Source organism: Hippoglossus hippoglossus, chromosome 11, assembly GCF_009819705.1.
Source record: "Hippoglossus hippoglossus isolate fHipHip1 chromosome 11, fHipHip1.pri, whole genome shotgun sequence".
Taxonomy (NCBI): domain Eukaryota; kingdom Metazoa; phylum Chordata; class Actinopteri; order Pleuronectiformes; family Pleuronectidae; genus Hippoglossus; species Hippoglossus hippoglossus.
In genome coordinates this window covers 15,111,565-15,132,271 of record NC_047161.1, presented here as the reverse complement: position 1 = coordinate 15,132,271, position 20,707 = coordinate 15,111,565, and the positions used below count along the sequence as shown (strand labels likewise).

The 20,707-nt window shown below is 39.2% G+C and overlaps 2 protein-coding genes across 3 annotated transcripts; both read right to left on the bottom strand.

The window, feature by feature from the left end:
• Window positions 1-1,790: 1,790 nt before the first annotated feature.
• Window positions 1,791-10,626, bottom strand: LOC117770747 (sodium-dependent neutral amino acid transporter B(0)AT1-like). The gene is made up of 12 exons (XM_034600439.1): window positions 10,289-10,626; window positions 7,388-7,528; window positions 7,166-7,303; window positions 6,903-7,084; window positions 5,886-5,996; window positions 5,681-5,793; window positions 5,415-5,543; window positions 4,455-4,611; window positions 4,165-4,369; window positions 3,912-4,071; window positions 3,530-3,692; window positions 1,791-3,356 (listed from the first exon to the last, which is right to left on the bottom strand). The coding sequence occupies exons 1-12, from the start codon at window positions 10,491-10,493 to the stop codon at window positions 3,189-3,191; spliced, it is 1,872 nt and encodes a 623-aa protein (XP_034456330.1). The 5' UTR covers window positions 10,494-10,626; the 3' UTR covers window positions 1,791-3,188.
• On the bottom strand, window positions 10,593-17,250 carry LOC117770746 (sodium-dependent neutral amino acid transporter B(0)AT1-like). 2 transcript variants are annotated; one of them, XM_034600438.1, is made up of 13 exons: window positions 17,135-17,216; window positions 16,829-17,104; window positions 16,348-16,488; window positions 15,789-15,926; window positions 15,520-15,701; window positions 15,299-15,409; window positions 14,558-14,670; window positions 14,331-14,459; window positions 14,089-14,245; window positions 13,602-13,806; window positions 13,341-13,500; window positions 12,124-12,286; window positions 10,593-11,963 (listed from the first exon to the last, which is right to left on the bottom strand). In XM_034600438.1, the coding sequence occupies exons 2-13, from the start codon at window positions 17,028-17,030 to the stop codon at window positions 11,754-11,756; spliced, it is 1,911 nt and encodes a 636-aa protein (XP_034456329.1). In that variant the 5' UTR covers window positions 17,031-17,104; window positions 17,135-17,216; the 3' UTR covers window positions 10,593-11,753. The 2 variants fall into 2 exon arrangements, with proteins under 2 accessions (XP_034456329.1, XP_034456328.1); XM_034600437.1 differs by having other exon boundaries at window positions 16,829-17,250.
• Window positions 17,251-20,707: the final 3,457 nt, after the last annotated feature.

Here is a 20,707-nt window from a genome sequence, read left to right as displayed (position 1 = left end):
GTTCACCACTGCTATGTTTGCGTATATTTGCAACCGTCCCCTCACTGTGTAAAAACGTAATGTCCTAGTCCAGACACTGGTTTGTGCTCTGAGCCGGCTGATGCTTGGACGCTCCCTCACCCTTGTTTTAAATTACTCTGCTTTTATAGTGGAAAAAGGCTGAATAGCCGGCACATCCCAGTCTTGAACTGTGATAAGGAGCTTTCTCCAGTATTTACACTTTGTCAAGCTTATAAAGGTGAGAGCCAATACCTCGACTGGAGGCCTTAATGTTCATGTACAAAAAAAGTTCAGGAGAAGTTAAGGAAACTTATGAACGATGAATTCCGTGCTATGTTCCTCGTATACTTCCTTCTTAATGAAAGTATAAATAATGCATTTGACTAATTTCTGCTGTAATGATATGACAACACCTAAAAAGAACTAGTTTCTTCTCTAATACCAGTTTTCCTTGACATATGGATCCTGCATTGAATACTCCATGACTTTAACTCCAGTATTTTTCCATCCTGTTGTAAACATAGACCAACCCCTCTTGTAGCTACGTTTATGACAGAGGTTCACATCTCCTTCCTGGACTGAGCTGAAGCTTTTTCCCCCGGGACGACCCTGCACCCAGTAATTGTTCAATCGGTAACTTATAAGACGCTTATGGGGCAGTTTATTTCAAAGTCCCCTCATTACATAACGTCATTCATTCCTCCTGTGTACCTTCATATTAGTGCCAGTATCAAGTAATTTATTGTTATATTAAGAGAATCAAAGTGCCGTGTTCAGTTTATAATATGAGGTTTTATAATACAGTTATATAAACTGTAATGTTCTTTGTTTTTTATCATTTGAGACATCCCACATACTGCATTTTATAACATTTAAGAGCATATTCTAAAACACAATTGTCTTTTTTATTTATTTTTCATAATTTAAGAAAACTACTTGAAGACTCCCAGACTCGAGATAACGTCACAGTCTCCTACTTCTGAAATCACCCTAGAATACGTTTAAAATGATGATATAACCGTTCACGATACAGTAGCACATGGACAGGTCAGTAAATTATAGGAAGCTTACTCCTGCTCTTATTGCTATTTTTGTGAATCATTAAAGGACAATGGTTTGCCACCAAATGAACAAGAGGCAAAGTTCAATCTGGTTGGAACCACTTCAATAAAAGTGATAAGTTGCAACGGTTATTTTCTTGCATACTCAATCAGCTAATACAGACTGCTGATGGATCCATATCAGCTGTCATATTTGATTATGATGGCAAAATTGTATAAGCAGTCGAAGTCAAAGACTAAAATAGAACTCAGTGGAGTACATACCTCTGCCCAGGCCCAACAGCCCATTTAAAGTCACTAGATCCAGATTTTTATTTGGATCTGCACCAAATTGTGCACACTCATAAATACCAGTCCACTAAACATGCCTAATTTATTTGTTTTGAATCAAGATCCATGAATTAGTGTTTGACAAATCAAGAAAATGTCAAAAATGCTGTTTCTTCCAATGCTAAAGTAAGTGACAGAAATGTCCTGGATCCTTACCCTGATCTGAATCCGCACTTTTAATGGGGTTTTCCTTGATAAAAGCTGCATCCTTCCGGTAAGGTTAATAGAAATCTGTCAAGTAGTTTTTGTGTAATGCTGCTTACAACAAATGAACAGACAGGGGTTAAAACATGGAATTCAAATTTATTTTACTTGTAGAGCGCCAAATCTTCACATACATTATCTCAAGGCACTTTACATAGTGAGGTCAAGACCTTAAAATATATAGTATAACCTCCTTTTTTGAATAGATCACTATACTGTAGCAAGAGTGTTATGAATTAAGATATTTATTACTGCACAGGTAGTGTTCTGTTAATATTACCACAGTTAAATAGCCTGTCATATTTCAGTACTCTCCTCTGCCTCTATCAGATGCAGAGTTCACTGCAAAATATGTTGTGCTTGTCTTCATCTGGTTCACTTGACCTTACTACCCCCTCTCCTGTCCACTTTGCTACACTACATCTTCTGCATAATAAAAACAGGCACTGTATTTAAAGATGGACGACATGATTGCACCTTAAAATTGAAGCCAAACCGCGCCACCTGGTGGCTGAATGCAGTAATTGTCATAAATCCTACCTCCTCCATGTTCGTGAATATTGGGACCTGCAGCAAACGAAAAAATGTAAATGTTTTTTCCATTTTTCCAGAAAGTTCGGTTCTAATTAGTTATTTGATTTAAAAAAAAAACAGTGTAGTGAAATGTCACAATTAATGGCCGAGACTGACTCTCGATTGGCCGTGTACTGTGCAGACTATGTCTCCAAATGGGCAGTTGGCGGCGTTCGTGTCCGGGATATTTAGTCTTCTTTTGTGGATGGTGGGATGAGACAGGGTGGAGACACGTCATGCATCATAACTTACAGTCTGTGGTTTAAACAATTACACTGTGTGGTTAGGTCCACATCAGACAGACAACACCAGAGTGACGTTCAAACAGCAAATGCAGTTTATATACCAACTGATGCGTTACCTCAAGTCACCTGGTCTCCTTCTGTTATTCGGTTAGTGTTACTCTTTATCCAAATAAGGCTACTGTATCTAAATAGAGGTTTGAGTCAGCGCTTCATTAGTTCTATTTCCAGGGTTCGTTTGCACGCAATTTACACAATTTACCCATTTTCAGTACAAAACTTTTTATTTGCAGTATTCCTTTTTCTTTCTTATGTAGACATGTTTAAACGGTGGAGGATATTTCCCTTTTTTTATATACAGTTATATAAGTTATACTGTAAAGTCAAAAATTATTTTACAGTGAAATCAAAATTATTTCAACAGCAAGTTATACACAGTATAATATGCCCTGCTTTAAACACTATTAGTAAAAAGCATGCATGGATGGAAAACTAAGTCAGTTTTGTATTAAAGGGAAGAAAAGTCTAAAACAACAAGAAATCATATCTGTGTGGAGAGAAGGTATAGTCATACAGAACCATAAAGCTGCACAAAAGATCAGCAGAAATATTACAACTCTACTGTTGTGTGTCAATAAAACATCGACAAACGTAAATATAAAAGAAAAGCGTGTATTGATGCAAATAGACAAAACACCGTTCATATATTTAAACAAGACAAATTAAACAATCTTGCATCTTGCATTCTGAAGCGTCTGACTAAATCATTTGAGGTCATTTACGGGCTAAGTTTTTCTTTAGATACACTTCTTTTCTTGCAGCAATTAAGAACCAGTCTACACACTGCATACACAGGCACTGCCACGCTAGGGACGCCTGCCAATAGAAAGATGACTGCATTGATCCATGAAGGGTAAAGTGTTGGCACCAGAGAGGGAAACTCCACCTACAAGACACAAAGCATTGGAGTTATTGTATTTGGCATGACAAAGCAATGAGGGAACATTCTGTCTGTTTGTCTGTCTGTCTGTCTGTCTGTCTGTCTGTCTGTCTGTCTGTCTGCGTCCGTCTGTGTCAGCATCTGTGTCTGTCTGTCCGTGTGTTTGTGTATTTCCTTACAGCGTTTGGGTCCCAGACCAAATAGGTGAGTTCCTCTTGAGCTAGGGTCACCAGGTAGAAAACTAAGATCACCATGACGATTAGGGGACTGATGAACCTCCATGACACCTGCCAGAAGATGCCGGGCTTACGTCCGGTCATGAACTTAAAATCCTCATTGAACCTGCCACACAGGAGGGTTTTAATAAAAATGTTGAAATACAATTTGCAATCCTGTAACACATGCCCTCAGTAGGTCGACTGTCCAAATCAGATTTTGCTCAAAAACAGACACCACTTGCTGAGGCTATTACTCTACAGTCATTTTACAAACAATATCAACATGTAAAGCAAACACACAAAAAGATGACGTGTTGCAAAGATAGTTCGAAAGCTATCTTACCTGTCTATGCCGTAGATGTAAACAACAGCTATCATCTCAAACAATCCAGTGGTGAGAAGTGGAACTGATCCGGCAAAACTGTCGAAGAGATTGACCCAGTAAAGTCCTGAAGGCTGCGCGAACAGGAGGGTGATGAGGAAGGCGACAAAACACGTTGTGCCTGAAACACACAAAGAACAAAACCAAGAATGATGTTTCTTTAGTAGATGGAAAGCTGAAGAACCGGCTGAGTGGACTGTTAAGACCAGGTTACCTGTCAGTGCTTCATGGGGCCAATGTTTAGGGAACACGTGCAGGTCCTTTAAGGGGACCACCACCCCTTCAATGTTGCCAAACAGGGTCGAGAGGCCCAGGCAGAGCAGCATGAGGAAGAGGAGGACAGACCAGACTGGGGAACCAGGCATCTTGGTGATGGCCTCTGTGAACACAATAAAGGCCAGACCTGTTCCCTCCACTCCCTGGACAAACACACATCAGTCACAATGCAGATAAGAGCTAACAACGACAACAACTGAGGAACCTGATAGATATTAGATATGTTACCTCACTGAGAAGCGTATGCATGTCACATGTTTTGATGTCCAGTCCAAGAACAACGTCAGGATGGGAGCTGTTGAGGTGAATTAACGCTGCCTCGTAGTTGCTTGTAGTGATGTTGTCCTCGGGAAGATTGAATACGTTTAATAATGTCATGATGTTTCTGAAAACACACGTCACAGTTTACTAACCCTGCATTTGTTGTCGTCTTACATAGTCTCCGTCTTCTTCTTGGCAACTTTATTCTCTCTGGCGCTGCATTTCTGCAGGACTGAGCACCGACTAATGACTTATTGTGTAATTTAAAACTGTCAATGATGAACTAAAACAGATGGACTAAAACAGCCTTTTGAACAATTGCCAAAAATCGTATCAAATAATTCCTATTTCCCTGTTTATCTATGATGATTTTCTATGTTTCAACACATTACCTGAGGAAACATTAAAGAATAGGTTCAGATTTTTCAGGTCTATCTTAATACAATATTAAAAGGCCCATATAAATAAAAATAAAAATCTATTGCTGACTGTAATCTTTTCTCCTGTCGATACTCACTGTGGAGTGATCCCTTTCTAGTGTGACTCTAAAATATAGACACCATCTGTAGACCTGGTTTAGCGCATTAATGTGATTTGAAATATTGTACAGCTTAAGCCAATATGAGGCTTAATCAGACTGACTTGGCCAAAACCATTGAGTAGTTTAAAAATAGAAAAGAACTCTGGTATACAGCAGTTATAATGTTAAATTAAGCATGTTAGCGTGCCCACAATAATGAAATATTTTATCATACGTATATAGTCATTTGAGTAATTTACATAAAAGTCTTGAAAGACCCCATCAGCGTTTTTACAGGTTTGAGATTACTTTACATAAAGTGCATTGTTATTTTTTTTTTTTACCATAATCAAACATCCAAAAGATCTACTTGACTCTTTCTAAACCTTGATATTAACGGTACTCACTCACTGATACAGTTGTCATATTTCTCAGTGGCCCTGAAGCCGATGATGGAGTAGGTGACCATGGCAGCGTAGACTGAGGTGAAGCCAGTCACCACAGACAGGATCACAGCATCCTGCATGCAGTTGTTGCTAAGGAAAACAGACACAAGTTTCAGGACTCATCAGGTCTGACAAAAACATCTCCTTATATTAATTAAACTGAGCTAAATAAGTCTTAAATTGCTATGTGGTTATTAAACACAACAGGTCTTCTCAATGTCTCTTACTGAACAGGGTTGTAGCTTGAGAAGGAGATGAGGCCCCCCCATGCCAAACCAAAGGCGTAAAAGACCTGAGCCCCTGCATCCAACCAGGTCATTGGTTTCATCAACTCCTCCAGCTGCAAGAACGAGGTATACATAGTGATTTGGGTTTGACCTGTGAGATACAACTGTTTTTTGTTTTTTTTGTGTATCAATATTTGAAACATACGTCTGGTGTGAAGAGGAACGTAATTCCGCTCAGGGCTCCTTTAAGAGTCAATCCTCGGATCAGGAAGATGGTGAGCACTATGTACGGCAGGATGGCTGTGACGTACACTGCCTGAGGTCATGACAAGAAAACATGGAGTAATTGATCATGGAAATCAGTCTGAAGTATTTTCAGTAATACAGAATAAATGATTTTTTCTTAAACCCTTCCCCAAGACATCAATCTAGGCGCGAGGCTTCTCAAGTATAGGATTTTTTTCAAAAATAAGAATACTAACTTTTTGCCTGACCTTAATCTTGGGGCGTAAAATAATCTTTTACAGGGTTCAGGGGTCACTGAGTCAGCTGGAATTTTCAACCAACTCATGAAGCTAAACTTAGCTTGAAGTTATGGTTGGTAAGGTGCTTTTTAAAAATCGTATTTATTTAAATCATCTTCTCTTCCCAATCAATACATCAAGTTGTCTGTGGCCCTCGCAGGACTGTAATGAACACAATCGATCATGTAATTGGGACTAAATTATATCTGTTGCTCAGCGATCTTGCTGCCGGCTCCACCCTGCCCGTATTCTCACTGCACGTGATCGGACTCTTCAGCCAGAGAGACGCACAGCGCTGAAGCAGAGGTGATAGCCTGAAGTTAGGGACCGAGTTATGAAAGAATTTGCTTCAAGCTGTTGTCAGGCAGAGCACGTTCATGTGTTTTGGGGGCGTGGCTGTGACGAATGGGCCTCTGGGAGTGGATGGGATGTTTCGGTTGCATATTTTCAAAGAGTAGCCAGCTTTTGCTTCAGGATTAATAACCTTATCTTTAATTGTCTAGCTATCTACAGCTGATATCTGCTGGCAGCAACTGTCTCAATGGCAGACTTGAGAAGCCTGCTTTTATCTACAACCATCTATCTCTCATCATACTCATTTAGAGAGGTATGATGGATTTCAAGTACATTCCACTGTTCTCATTGAGACTAGAAAGTTATAGAGGTTTGCTAAGGCTAATAGAACAGTTTCAACCAACCTTGCCAGAAGTGCTAATCCCCCTTATGCAGCAGATAGCGACTATTGTCCAGGCAGCTAACAGGCACAGGACTATGGGCCAGTGGATTCCTCCTGATTCAGCGATAGAGGCCGAACTATTCAGAGTCACTCGATAAAAGAAATAATCCACTGTGGAGCTCTCTTGACACTCGGGTACAAATCCTGCAGGGACAAAACAATGTACATGCACAATTCAGCCACTTTTTACTGTGCATGCATTATAAATGTAGTATATTCAAATACCTGTCCTGTTGTCATTGAGAGGACACTGGGTCCAAGGCAGCGGGCTTTGAAAGGAATTGAAGAGATACCATAGGATCCAGGCTATTAAGGTGTTGTAGTACAGTCCAACCAGGAAGGACACCAGCATGGAGGCGATACCTGAGAAACAACATCATTAACTGTCATAAAACATTCATCAGGAAGCCAGAGACTAACTTTACCTCCAGAGCTTGGTTTACGTACCAATACCAGTCAGATAAGGGCTGATGGACCTCCACACTCCCACACTGCCTTTCCTCAGACGCTGGCCAATGGCGAACTCCAGCAGCAGGAGCGGCATTCCCTCCAGCACCAGCAGAATGAGGAAGGGGATCAAGAAGGCACCTGGTAAACATATGGGATCAGTGGTTTGAATTTGGGGATTTTACCCATTAAGTCTGTAAACATTATGTCAATCGATCATTTTAGGCCATTTATCCATGGGCTTGATTGCGGTGGCTAGATATTGGTGGCCCATACAGCCCTTTCCCCCCGAGCAGTGTTTTCCAGCTCCTCCTGGAAGATCCTGAGGAGTTCAGAGTCCAGATGAGATACATCATCTCAACAGAATGTTCTTGGTATAAGCTCTCCTACCAAGTTGATGAGCCTGGAAGACCTCCAATAGAAGGTGTGCTGGATGCATCCTAATCAGATGCCTGAACAATCTCAACTGGCTCCTTGTGACACAAAGGAGCAGTGGCTCTACTCTAAGCTCCTTCTGGATGTTAGAGCTCCTTACCTCCTCTCTACCACAGGGCCCAGCCACTCTGTTAAGAAAACTGTTTTAAAACAGAAACGTAGATCGACGAGCAAATCAAAAGGGTTCCAGTTCAACTCTCAAACCTTCTTCCAGTACTATGCCTGCTGCTTAAGTCCCAGTCCACTCTTCCTGCACTAGTGAACAAGACCATGAGATACCTTAACTCTTTTACTTCATTCCAACCCAAATGGAGTAATCCAACAGTCTCCGGCAGAGAGGCCTTAGATTTGGAGCTGCTGTCTCTCATCAGCCGCTTCAGACTCTGCTACCCTGGTGCATGTGGAAGGTCACGGTCAAATGAAGCCAACAGATGAACTTGAGGTCTTGTGCTGATTGTTAAACTTGCTAAACGAAGCTGTCGATCATGGTTTGTTGATTTTGAACATATTTGTTATTTAGTTGCATGTGCGAGTGATTTAAGAGAACTTTTCATCACCATTGTGCTGATGTTCTAAGATGTTGGACACAGGACGTGTAATTATTCTGATAAGATCTTGCCTGTGGGAAAGTGGGCAGGGTTAAAAAATGACATGTTTATATAATATGTTAATGATAGCTAATAGCTAATAAATAACTTGTATATAATATCAGTTATGTTTTATCTATCATATAAACTCAAAGGTGACAGATTTGTTTTTTCAAAAAACTGTGAACGGCAACATTTATGCAATTTGTAATATGATTTAGTGAGATTTTGTTTTACAGAAAAATGTTAAAATATAATTTTTAAGCTCGTAAAGCAGACTTAACTCTATCATTGGTGTTGTATTGTAGCACATGTGTCATTGTATCATCACATTACTGCGGCTGATGACATGGACTTTGGACAGTGGTTTGAGAGTCACAGTAAAACAACAGTTCATAGTTTTAAAAATGTTCATGTCTTTGTCTCATGCAGAGTTCTAAAAGAATAGCATTGACCCACTTAACACACACACACACACACACACACACACACACACACACACACACAAACATTCACACACAAGCCAATGTGCATGTGACCTGTGTTTGGCCCGAATGTCAAGCCAAAGTTTAGTCATTACCTCAGAGGACCTCATACTTTTAAGAATCACTCTGTCTTGAATAAGTGATATATTTAACTTTGTTTATTTTGTCTTCAGGCTCAAAGGACAAGTGATTTTGGTTAAAGTAAAATAAATAAGTTCACTGTTCAGATATTTGGCAATAGCTTTGACCCTTCTTAGTCCTCTCAGAAACAATTTCTGTGCTGCAAAATCATATATGAAATTTACTATAGGTGCCTGGTTATGTTTTAAAATGGGGGAGCATACTTGAAAGCTCCATAAATGGTGGTCTGGGGATCCTCTCCTTTAAAAAAACAACAACCTGTGATTTAAAACAAATTACATGTATTTTTACACCACAGAACTACAAGGATTACCTCAAGAATCGCCCTTTAGTCTAGATTAGTTGCATTAAGCTTGCCATCAAAATCAAATCAACAACCGATTGGGTGGATCGGGACAGGAGATGTTTTCGAGGAATGGCTATTATAATATTAAAACATTATGTAGCCTGAAATGCTGGTATACTGGTTCACTATATAGAGATATAAATTACTTGAACTAGTTACGAGTTAAAATTAGTTTAAGACATCTTCAAAGTCCGGCTGAGCAATAAAACGCAAATGTTTTGTTGTTTATCAAGTGTTTATCTTTCTAGAAGAGTTAAAAGCCACAATCTGCAGTCAAGAGCAAAAGTCACTCTATTAACTTGTGACATTTATCGTGATAATTATTGATATGGACTGATATCAACATTATTATCTGGATCTAATTTTTGAACATATGGCCTCTACCCTACTCTACAACAGTGGCATTTATAATCATAATTAAAAGCATGTAATCTTTACCTACATTATTTTCAGTCAAAGGTTGTTTTAATGTACAACTTAGAATGTGACTTTTGCTCCTCAAGACTTATAGGGCATTAGACCTGTAAAATACCTCTTTACTGCAAACTTGCACCTTTCATTAAGTCTTTTTTATTTCCATCCAAAGTCTGACAAGAACTAAAACTAAAACAAAGTAGTCTGTGGAAGTTTAAACAGTCAAAGTGTCTTTCCACCACTGATCTTTCGACTTCTTGTTGAATCGGACAGCCGCAGAATCAGTCTGTCAATCTGTTATGATTTAGCCGTGACGAGTTGGACTGAACCAACCATTTTTGTCAATTATTTAAAGTAGTGAAATGCTCATTTTATTCCCATATGATAACGATAAATTTGACTCGTGTTTAACAAATTATCGACTAATTTCTCTTTCAATCATATGACAAATCAATCTCAAACTAATATAAATCCCAACCCTGTCTGTCCTTACCTCCTCCATGACTTTGACACAAGTAAGGGAACCTCCACACGTTCCCAAGCCCGATGCAGAAGCCCACACAGGTGAGGATGTACTGGGCTTTGTTGTCCCATTTGGGCCTGTCGCTCCCTTCTGCCTCCTCTTTCTCGATCCTGTCCAGATCCTCATAGTTGGGGATCCGGAGATCCAGCCCTGGGTTAGGTAGCACCAGTCTCATGGTTGTCACATGTGCACTGAAGCAGAGAGGCAGTGTCTGCTATGCTACAGTTATTATGGGTTGGTGTAGTGTCCGTATAGGGGCACTTAGCAGTGATGACAGGTTTATGATCTTTTACTTTATCTGAGGCAGACCACAGATTAACCAGTACACACTGAACTTTTATCTTCATACAGGGTCCACTGATACAGTCATGAATTTAACAGTTAAACATAAAATATATTTAATTTAAAAGTAAAAAAAAAAGATTAGAGTAATTTAGTAATAACAACACATGATGACTGGATGATTTGCCTTTATGAAGAAGTGGGCAATTTCCTTATCAGTTAAGTCAATTGGAGTCTTATTTTGAAGGGTTACAATAGAACATGTGCCTCCTGTTGCCAGGCAAAGATCCATAAAAGCACCAATTTGGGTCCTGATATTCCACATGATTTATTTTAATAGCACATACATATATAATAACCAAACAGTAACCACATGATTCTGTTCTTTAGTCTGAGCTGGGGAGAAGAAAATGTACAGTTCGTAACTTGGGGCTTTTATGGCAGGCTAAGTGCATGTGTTGTAATATAAGAGAAAGAAGGTACAGGAGGTCAAAGTTTACAAGAATCCGCTCTGACATTGAAGATTATTTACAAAATGTTAAAACAAAGACATATGTATATAGTAAATATTAGGCATAAGGCTATGGTTTTTATAGAGATGATCGTTTTGCTCAGTAGCTTTGAATAGCTACAGCTAGCAGCAGGTTTAGGCAGAAAGACTGGAAACATGGATCTAGCTTGGCTCAGCTACTAATAATGATTTATGCTCTTCATTTTTTTCCTGTATAGATTAAACAAATGAGATGAGATGTTTAGACAGAGCTAAGCTAGCTGCTTTCCTTTGTTTCCAGTCTCCATGCTAATAGGCTAATAAGCCTCTGGCTTGTCCTTATTTAGTACACATACTTAAGAGTTGTATCAATCCACTCCTACTGACTATCAGAAAGCAAGCAAATTAGTCTATTTCCCCAAATGTAAAATGTACAAATCACGACACAATAACAGGCAACTAATATTACAATAGTAATAATATATTATTAATTACAAAACAAGTATTTTACAGAAAATGCTGTCAAATGTATACAGTCTCTATTCTGCTCTTCTGTCAATGTACATGGCAAGAAAAAAGAAACGCAAAAGGTATTACTGTATATACAAACAATGGAACAGGTCCATTTTCACTTTGCTTTGTTTTTAAATACTTTCAAGCTATTTAAAACTTAATTTTCTCGCTCATTGTTACAGCTGCGGAGATGCTGTCCACTGTCTTCTCACTGTAGTCCTTATGCTTGCAGCATTTCATCTGGATGAATTTGAAGAGGGCAAATCCAGGGATGGCTAAACATGGGATTCCAGCCAGGATGAAGATGATGATGTTGATCCAGGATGGAAATGAACGAGGCTCCAGGGTTGGGAAACTCTCCTGCAGCCAAGGTCAAAGGATATAATATGATTTACAGAAATTGATCATGTTGAAAAGGAATTATTAATGTTAGGATAAAGCAAGTTGTTGCACATTTTAAGACCAGGCATCTAAGAAGATCCTTAAGCTACTACTATTTTAAATCAAAAAGCACACTTACCGCCTGCTCGTCCCAGACCAAGTAGGTGGGATTCTTGGTGACTTGGGTAACAAAGTAAAACACCAAGATGACGACCATAATGAGTGGGCTTACGAATCTCCATGTCACCTGCCAGAAAATATTGGGCTTGTGGCCAATCATAAACTCAATGTCCTTGTTAAACCTGTGTAGAAGCAATCACAGGGAGATCTCGTGTCAGCTGAGCATGTACAAAACATCCATAAAAGACGGCCTTGTACTTTTATTAGTTACAGTAAATAAAGCAGCCTGTTAGTGAGTGTCCATCACCTTGATGCGGCACTGGACTTCAAAGAAGTCGACCTCCGCTCCACTCTTTGTCTAATCTGTCCTTTTAACATGGCATAATTCAATCTTTTGACCATTTAGGTATAAGTCACATTTTTCCTGCTTATATACAACATTAGTAACAACAATAAGAAAAAAAATACATATTCCACATTCCTCACCCAGGTCTTGCTACATCACAAGATACACTCTGTACTTCCGTATCCATGATAACATCTCCTGTAAAATGAACTCTGTACCAAGGTCTGAATACATAAGTTGGCCCGCTTCATGCATGTATGACAATAACAATGCTTTGAGCTAATGCCAAATGTAGGCAATGTCACATGTTGATATTTACCTCCACCAAAGAGGTTATTTTTTTACCCCTGTCCGTTTGTTTGTTGCTTGCTTGATTTCTCAAAAGTTTAATACAAAAATTGCCAAACAGATTTCCACGAAATATGGTGGAAGGATGGTACATGGGCCAAGAAAGAACCCTTTCAATTTTGGATAGCATTCTGGACAAAGGGGCAGGACATTTATTTAATCACTTTCTATAATTTCTTTAATTGTCAGCAGGAATATTCTAAAACTACAAACCCAATTTCCACAAAACTTGGCGGTGGGGATGGGGTCTAAGCCCGGGAAAAACCCATTCACTTTTGGTCCGGATGCAGATTAAGGCATTTTTTTATGTTATCAGACCACTACAGTTGTTTATTCACAACTAGATAATCATGTGTAAAACATGTTATGTCCTCTGCGGAGGTTGTGACCTCAACTTAGAGCAATTCTAGTTACCTGGTCAGTGTTGGTGTGTTTGCATGCTAACATTAGCACAAAACATAAGGCCCTAGAGTGTCTAAAAAGTTTTTACCTTGGACTATGTCCAATCTTTAGCCTATCAATGATCCCTTATACAGACTCACCTATCTATGCCGTAGATGTAGACAACAGAGATCATTTCACAGAGCCCAATGACCAGAAGGGGGATAGAGCCTGCAAAGCTGTCAAAAAGGGCTAGCCAGTAGTTTCCAGAGCGCTGAGCAAATATTAGCCCGAGAAGTAAAGAAATTAAGCAAGTGAGACCTGGAAAAAAACCCAAAAATAAGTGGTTACTCTATGTATTGATAAAATATTCTAATCCCACTTGAATGTGTACATTTTAATTGGAAGTATAAGGAAATTACCGCAGAAGACTTCTTTGGGCCATGATCGAGGCAACAGTCTGAGGTCCTGCAGAGGGACCACCACTCCCTCAATGTTGCCGAACATAGTTGAGAGGCCGAGGCAGAAGAGCATGACGAAGAAGAGAACCGCCCAGAGAGGGGAAAAAGGCATCTTGATGATGGCCTCTGTGAATACGATGAAGGCCAATCCAGTTCCCTCTACACCCTGAAAATATTTCAATCATTCCGACTCTATTATCATTATATCTGTGAGACTGAAAACTAGATATCTCTCCCTCTGCCAGGGAGGTTATTTTTTCATTTCTGTTTTTCTGTTACATTTAATTTTTCACTTTAACATTGCGAGGATGTTTTTTGACATTTTCCCTGATTTCCTAGAGAATAATTCATGGATCTTGATGAAAAAAACCAGGCACGTTTGGGGACTGATCTCTATGAGTGTGTGCTCTATTGAGTGCCATAAATGATTTTGATGCTCTCTACTGACCTGACTGAGAAAAACCTGCAAGTCACAGTTCTGTATTTGCAATCCTTGGATGACATGTGGATGTGTTTGGTTGAGGTGGGTCAGGACCTCATCGTAGTTGCTGCCTGTGATGCTGTCTTCAGGATAGTTGAAGGCGTTCAACAGCGTCAAGACGTTGCTGCAAATCAAGCACAGAGAGATGAGTTCAGTTTGATAGAAGCAAATCGGACTCAAGGTTTACTGCTGGGAAGTTTGCGACTCACTCTCCGATGCAGTCATCGAAGTTTTGCATGGCTCTGAAGCCGATGATGGAATAGATAACCGTTGCCGCGTACACCGAGGTGCAGCCATTGATGATGGAGATGAGAACAGCGTCCTGCTCACAGTTGTTGCTGCGAGAAAATTATGATTGCGTGATGAGAAGAGTTCAAAAAGATTGTTAATCGTCTGATGATTATAGTCTGACTGTGCACACTAGGCTGTTACTCACTGAACAGAGTTGTAACTGGAGAAAGAGATGAGACCTCCAAAAGCCAAAGAGAAGGAGTAGAAAACCTGGGCTCCTGCATCCAGCCAGGTTGCTGGATTAATTAACTCATTCACCTGCAGGAGAATCAAAATACATACTCTTAGTAAAACTGAGCTGAGATTCTTGTGCTTAATTAAATTGTGGCTCAGTCAGTAAACTATTTCCTACTGTCCTGGGCACTGTTAATAATTAATACATGAAGGTACTTTGCACCACAATTTAAAGTCTAAACTTCCTCGACGCATAATAAAATCAGGAGAAGAGTTTACAAACACTGACAATAAACAATTTACTGCATGGTAAATTGATTGCTAAATTACATCGTTTTGACTTTGAAGTTTATATAAAAACATGAGTCATGTTTAAGTTGTCAGTGAAAAATAATTATCATATCGATTCTAATCATAATCAGTATCGATAGGATTGTCATCAAAGTTTTATGACGTGTGATTAGAGTTTAGCTGCTGTGGTTATCTCTGTTTATTCTCACTACCACACTGTTAATCTCTATACCCAACCCTTACTCTAAACAATGCAGGTTATTTGAAGGGTTGTGGGCCCTTTTTCACTATGCTAAGCTAACCGGCTGCTGAAGTCAGTCTCCTGTCAATCTCTCATTTATCTCTTAACAAGTTAAATAATATCAGTATATTTAAAAAGATTTCATTGTAGTAATTATAGTGGTGGGGGTGTCAAACTCACGTCTGGCGTGAAGAGGAACTTGATCCCCTCTAGAGAACCTTTCAGAGTCAGACCTCTGATGAGGAAGATGGTGAGGACCAAATATGGCAGAGTGGACGTGACGTACACAGCCTGAGAAATGAGAGTATTTTAAAAATGATCCAAAGATAATTGTTTGAAAAGACATACACATTCATGTTTGGAGGGAACTGCACTACTCAAATGTAATGCGACAGGCAGACCTTTCCGCTGGTCTCGATCCCCCGGATGCAGCAGACATAGAGCATACTCCAGGCAGCTACCAGGGACAGCACAATCCACCACTGCAGGCCCCCAGACTCATCGATGGCTGTCGAGGTGTTCAGGGTCTCTCTGTACCAGAAATAGTCAACAGTGCTGCTCCGTGCACACTCCTCCACCACACCTGTGACGGTTAAGAACAAGTTGTAGGCAACCTCCTAATGTAATGTCACCCCTGTTTGATATCTTGGCAGATGAAGGCACAGCGTACCTGTCCTGTTAGCATTGAGAGGACACTGGCTCCAGGGCAGAGGACTTTGGAAGGAGTTGAAGAGATACCACATGATCCAGGCCATGATGGTGTTGTAGTACATACCCACCAAAAGGGAGACAAGCAAGGATGCAATACCTGTGACAGATGAAACAATAAAGGTTTATGTTTCCTTACTTTTACCAGGACTCAAAGTCTGCAGCAATCCACTATGACCTAGGCAGATACACAAACAAAAGTGCATGTTCTGTTCGCTCCTCTTCCTCCTCCACCCTGTTGTCCAAATATAGCTACTTCTGATGAGCTTTTATATACATATATAGCAACAACCACAAAGCAAACTATCAGTACAACGAGCAAACGATAAAAGCAAAGAGAAAGAAAAAATAATACCAATATGATAAACATACGTAAATTAAAATCCTACCTTTATTATCTTCAGTATTCATAATATACAAAATAAGTAATTGTTATGAATGAGATAATTATTCATTCAAACGTATTTACTTAATAAGTACAATTAACATGAACATTTCTATTCTTTTCTTTTATAACTTACCGATTCCGGTCAGACAGGGGTTGATTGACCTCCACACTCCGACGCTGCCTTTCCTCAGACGCTGACCGATGGCGAACTCCAGGTGCAGCAGCGGGATTCCTTCCAGAACCAGCAGGATAAGGAACGGGATCATGAACGCTCCTATAGAAGCACAACATTCAGGTCATGATAAGTGAACAGTGCGGTGAGTGATTGACTTTACTCTGTAGGTGACAGCATTCACAGAATTGTTCCTATAAAGACACACATAAGCACTGCATGTTTTAATATCTATAAAATGAAGAGTTAAACTTTAAGGGTGTTACATTTATTTTTCATTAAGTGTAGACAGAGTTTTTGGAAAGCCCTCCTTATTTACTGAAAATAGGTGAAGACATTCAGATCCTTGTGATAATCAATATTCACAGCACATTTTCTGGCAACTCTTTAACCCACAACGTGTTTTGAAAGGCTGAAAACATTCCGTCTCTTTCCCTCTTACCTCCTCCATGACTCTGACACAGGTAAGGGAACCTCCAGACGTTGCCCAGTCCCACACAGAAGCCGACACAGGTGAGCAGGTACTGGGCTTTGTTGTCCCATTTGGGCCTGTCCCCTTCGGCCTCCTCCTTCTCCATCCTCTCCAGGTCCCCATGAGAGGGGATCCGGCCATCCAGTCCTGGGTTTGGCAGTTTCAGCTTCATCGTGGCTTCTTTGTTAACTTCACAGGACACAGAATTGAAAAAACGTTCACTGTTGAGTCTCCCGTTTCGCAAGCAGTTGTTTGGTTATTCTACTTTCTCCAAGTGTCCTCTCTGAAACTCATTGATCGTCTGTTTACTGTTTCTCGCTCAAAGTCTTTCACCCCAACTAAATGTCCTGGGAGGCGACACTGAGTTATTACCTCAGTATCCTGGGAGGTGACACTGAGTTATTACCTCAGTGTCCTGGGAGGCGACCACTTATTACCTGCGACCTATGACACCCAAACCACATTTATCTGCAGCACATGACAGTCTTTGTTGTATTATCCAATGTCAGCAAGTCTGAATAGAAAAAGGCGGGACCTTCTTGATAATGTTTAATGCATCACATGAGGGGCCATCTCTCACGCTTCCACCTGAGAGATGAGTTTAGTATTCATGAGTTTGTAAAGGGAAACAGTGGAGTTAAAGAAAAGGAGTTAAAAAATAGTGAGGAGGAGCACTGTGTGTTGGGTGGAACATTTGATATAAGGGCTAAAAAGTGACTGAAATATTAAATATCATAATTGGACTGACATGCAGGATGAAATGCTTCTGTCGGAGAGAACACATTGTCCATCTGAGCTTATCTTGGCTATCAGGGCACGCCTTACCCAGGCCTTGAGAGATCAGATTGTTTTATTGCATAGGGATGTACAAACATGTCATCTCAGTCTGCATGTTCAGTCCACATTCACTCAAGCTTAAAATCTAAATGCTGAGAGTAATCGTTAAAATGTCCAGGAGCCAGAGAGGCAATTTTTCCGTTTGTGTTTCTATCATAACATTCATTCTACTGTATGATTGTTAAACAAGTCTGAGCGCTTATAAATCATCTCCTTTGTTGTCTAATTGTTAACCGAAATACGTCTGCTATAAAATGTGGCAGGTGTACCGAGGGAGTTTTTCTCTATTGACTGTACCGGGAATAATTGTTTGAATTTCAATGAGAAAAAAAGAAAAGAAATTGCTTTAAAATCTACATAAATTCAAGATTCACTTGTTGTCATTCACACTAAACACAAGTGCAGTTCAGTAGAAATAAATTAAATTGCATCCACATTACAAATGTAATTATTAATGCTGTGGTTTCCTAAGCAGGTATAAAAGCTATGTAAAGTTATAAAAACCCAAATAATTAAAGTTCAGAATTAAAAAGATAAATATGGTAAAAACTGACATTGTGATTTTAATGAATGTAGTTGGAAATAAAGTATTATGTTACAAATGTGAAATGTGAAATGCAAACACTCAAACACAGAGATTCCGAAGTTGTAATAAATACATTTATCTCATATGTTCACCACTGCTGTTTGTCACATCATCTAATAGATCTTGTCTTTTACACTACATCATATAATTATATTGCAACACATGTGAGTCTGTGTAAATGTTGTATAAAATAACTATTACACAATACCTGTTTTTCCTGTGTGCTGGAAATGTAAACGTTAATACGTTAACACTAAAACACATAGGAAAATAGGAGTGAAAATAAAAGTCAATATTTTGCACTGCAGAGGTTTTTTAAGTCAAGTCAGATTTATTTATTACACATTAAAAACAAATGGAGTTGATCCAAAGGGCTTCACAATCATGGCAAAGGAAAAGAAATACAACAACACGTAAAAACAATCGAGCAATGATATAAAATAAAATTTAAATAGAAGGCGCAGAAGATACAAATGAATAAAATGAAAACAGGATCATATGAGACAGAATCAGGCTGAATTTGAATTTTAAAACTCCTAAAATCCATAACAACACAAAAACAACAGTAAATGTCATCAAACTCTTATTAGTCCAGAAATATATTTACGGTCAGTAGATTGTCGCACGTGTCGATAAGATTGTTTACCTACGCCTCTTTAGGACCCTAAAGAGGCGTAGGTAAATGCCCTCAACATTTCCGAACAAAGTGGAGAACCCGAGCAAAAAGATCTGTTATGACCCCCTCATCTGTAGATCAAATACATTGAGCAGCATCACAATGATCCTGAAAACGGGAATTCAACAGAATGATAAAAACATGAAATATTATTCAGACTGAGACATGACCCTGTGAGCAGTTGATTATATGTTATCATAAAAAAAACAACTGCCAACTTTATTCTGTTTATCTCCACTGATAAGATTTGGTGCCATGTTGTCTCTATTGTGATCCACAGCAGCTCAAACTGACCCAGCAGTCAGGGTAAAGGTGTAAAGACTCCTACGAGGTTATGTAGGAGGTTATGTTCATCATCATCTACGTATATGATGATGAACTATCTATATATATATATCATCATCATCATCATCATCATGATGAATGATGACTTTAATTCTAATCAGAAAAATAGTGGAACGTGGAAAGATAGTGGAAAGAAAAACATCGTAAAAGGTGTTCCATTTGTTTCACTTCATAATAATATCTTCAAATTAATTATAATTTGAATAGATTTCTGTAAAGAAACAGCCACGATATTCTTCAAATTGGTACGTTTTTTAGACAGTCATGAACACATAACCTGTAATGGAAACCCTAACCCTGACAATGCTACATTTGCACCAAAGAGATTTGTCATGAAACTCACACACTAGATTTAATATAAAGAAAGTAGAAGCAATCAGTAGAGCGCATACCTCGGCCAAAGCCCAAAAGTCACATTTAAATTTGCCTGATATTGATTATTATTTTGATCTTCACCAAATTTTAAGTATCAATCCCGTAAAAGTGTCTGAATTATCTTTATAAAGATCTTTGAATCAATGAAAATGTTAAAAAAACACCCTCGAAATGTTGAAGAAAGTGAAGAAAATTGGCCTCCTGATCCAGATCTGCACTAAAATTGAATGGGTTCTCCCCTGACCCATGTCTCCTTCCACCAAGTTCTGTGGAATTTTGTCCAGTAATCGTTGTGTAAACTCAGATGAAAACATATCCTCCTTGGCGGAGGGTAATCAATACAAACATCTATGTAATGCAATACTATTGTTTTGCAGATGGTGAATTCCAGGTGCAACAGTGGGAGACCCTCCGTTACGAGCAGGGTAAGAAAAAGGATCACTGTTTGTGATTACTAGAAGTTTAAATGTTTTATACGTCATTTATTATTCCTATTTTGGATTATTCCCCAGGTTCATTCCATACAGTTATTAAACAAAACTTTGTGTGGAAACAATTACAACAAAACTATAATTGCCGTTCACAAAATGGGTTTACTGTCTTCATTATCATGCATGACGATGGAGGTGGGGCAGGCTCAGGGTTGAAAGTTCACTCTGGTGTCGGAACACTTTTTAGATAGTGATATCCTTTTTAGATAGTGATATCCATTTTCCATCAGGTAGAGTCATGTGTGCATGTTGTTACTGTCGGCACCGAGGGGGCTGCAGTCAAAGTCAGTTTCCAATTTTTACAGTACTAACATGTGCTAAATGTTAACCAGTGGAGATCATATAAACAGACAGCGCATGCTTTACCTTGACACCAATGCCACTGTTGGGAAATCGGATTTCCACTTGTGAGGTAAAAAAAAGAGCGTCGTCACCCTGAGCTGGCCCCAAAGTAGCCTTTGTATTTATGTTAACCGTCTTTAGTCTAATCTACAGTAGTTACAGGAAGCTGTATTATGTGTTCTGTCTGGGGAAACCTT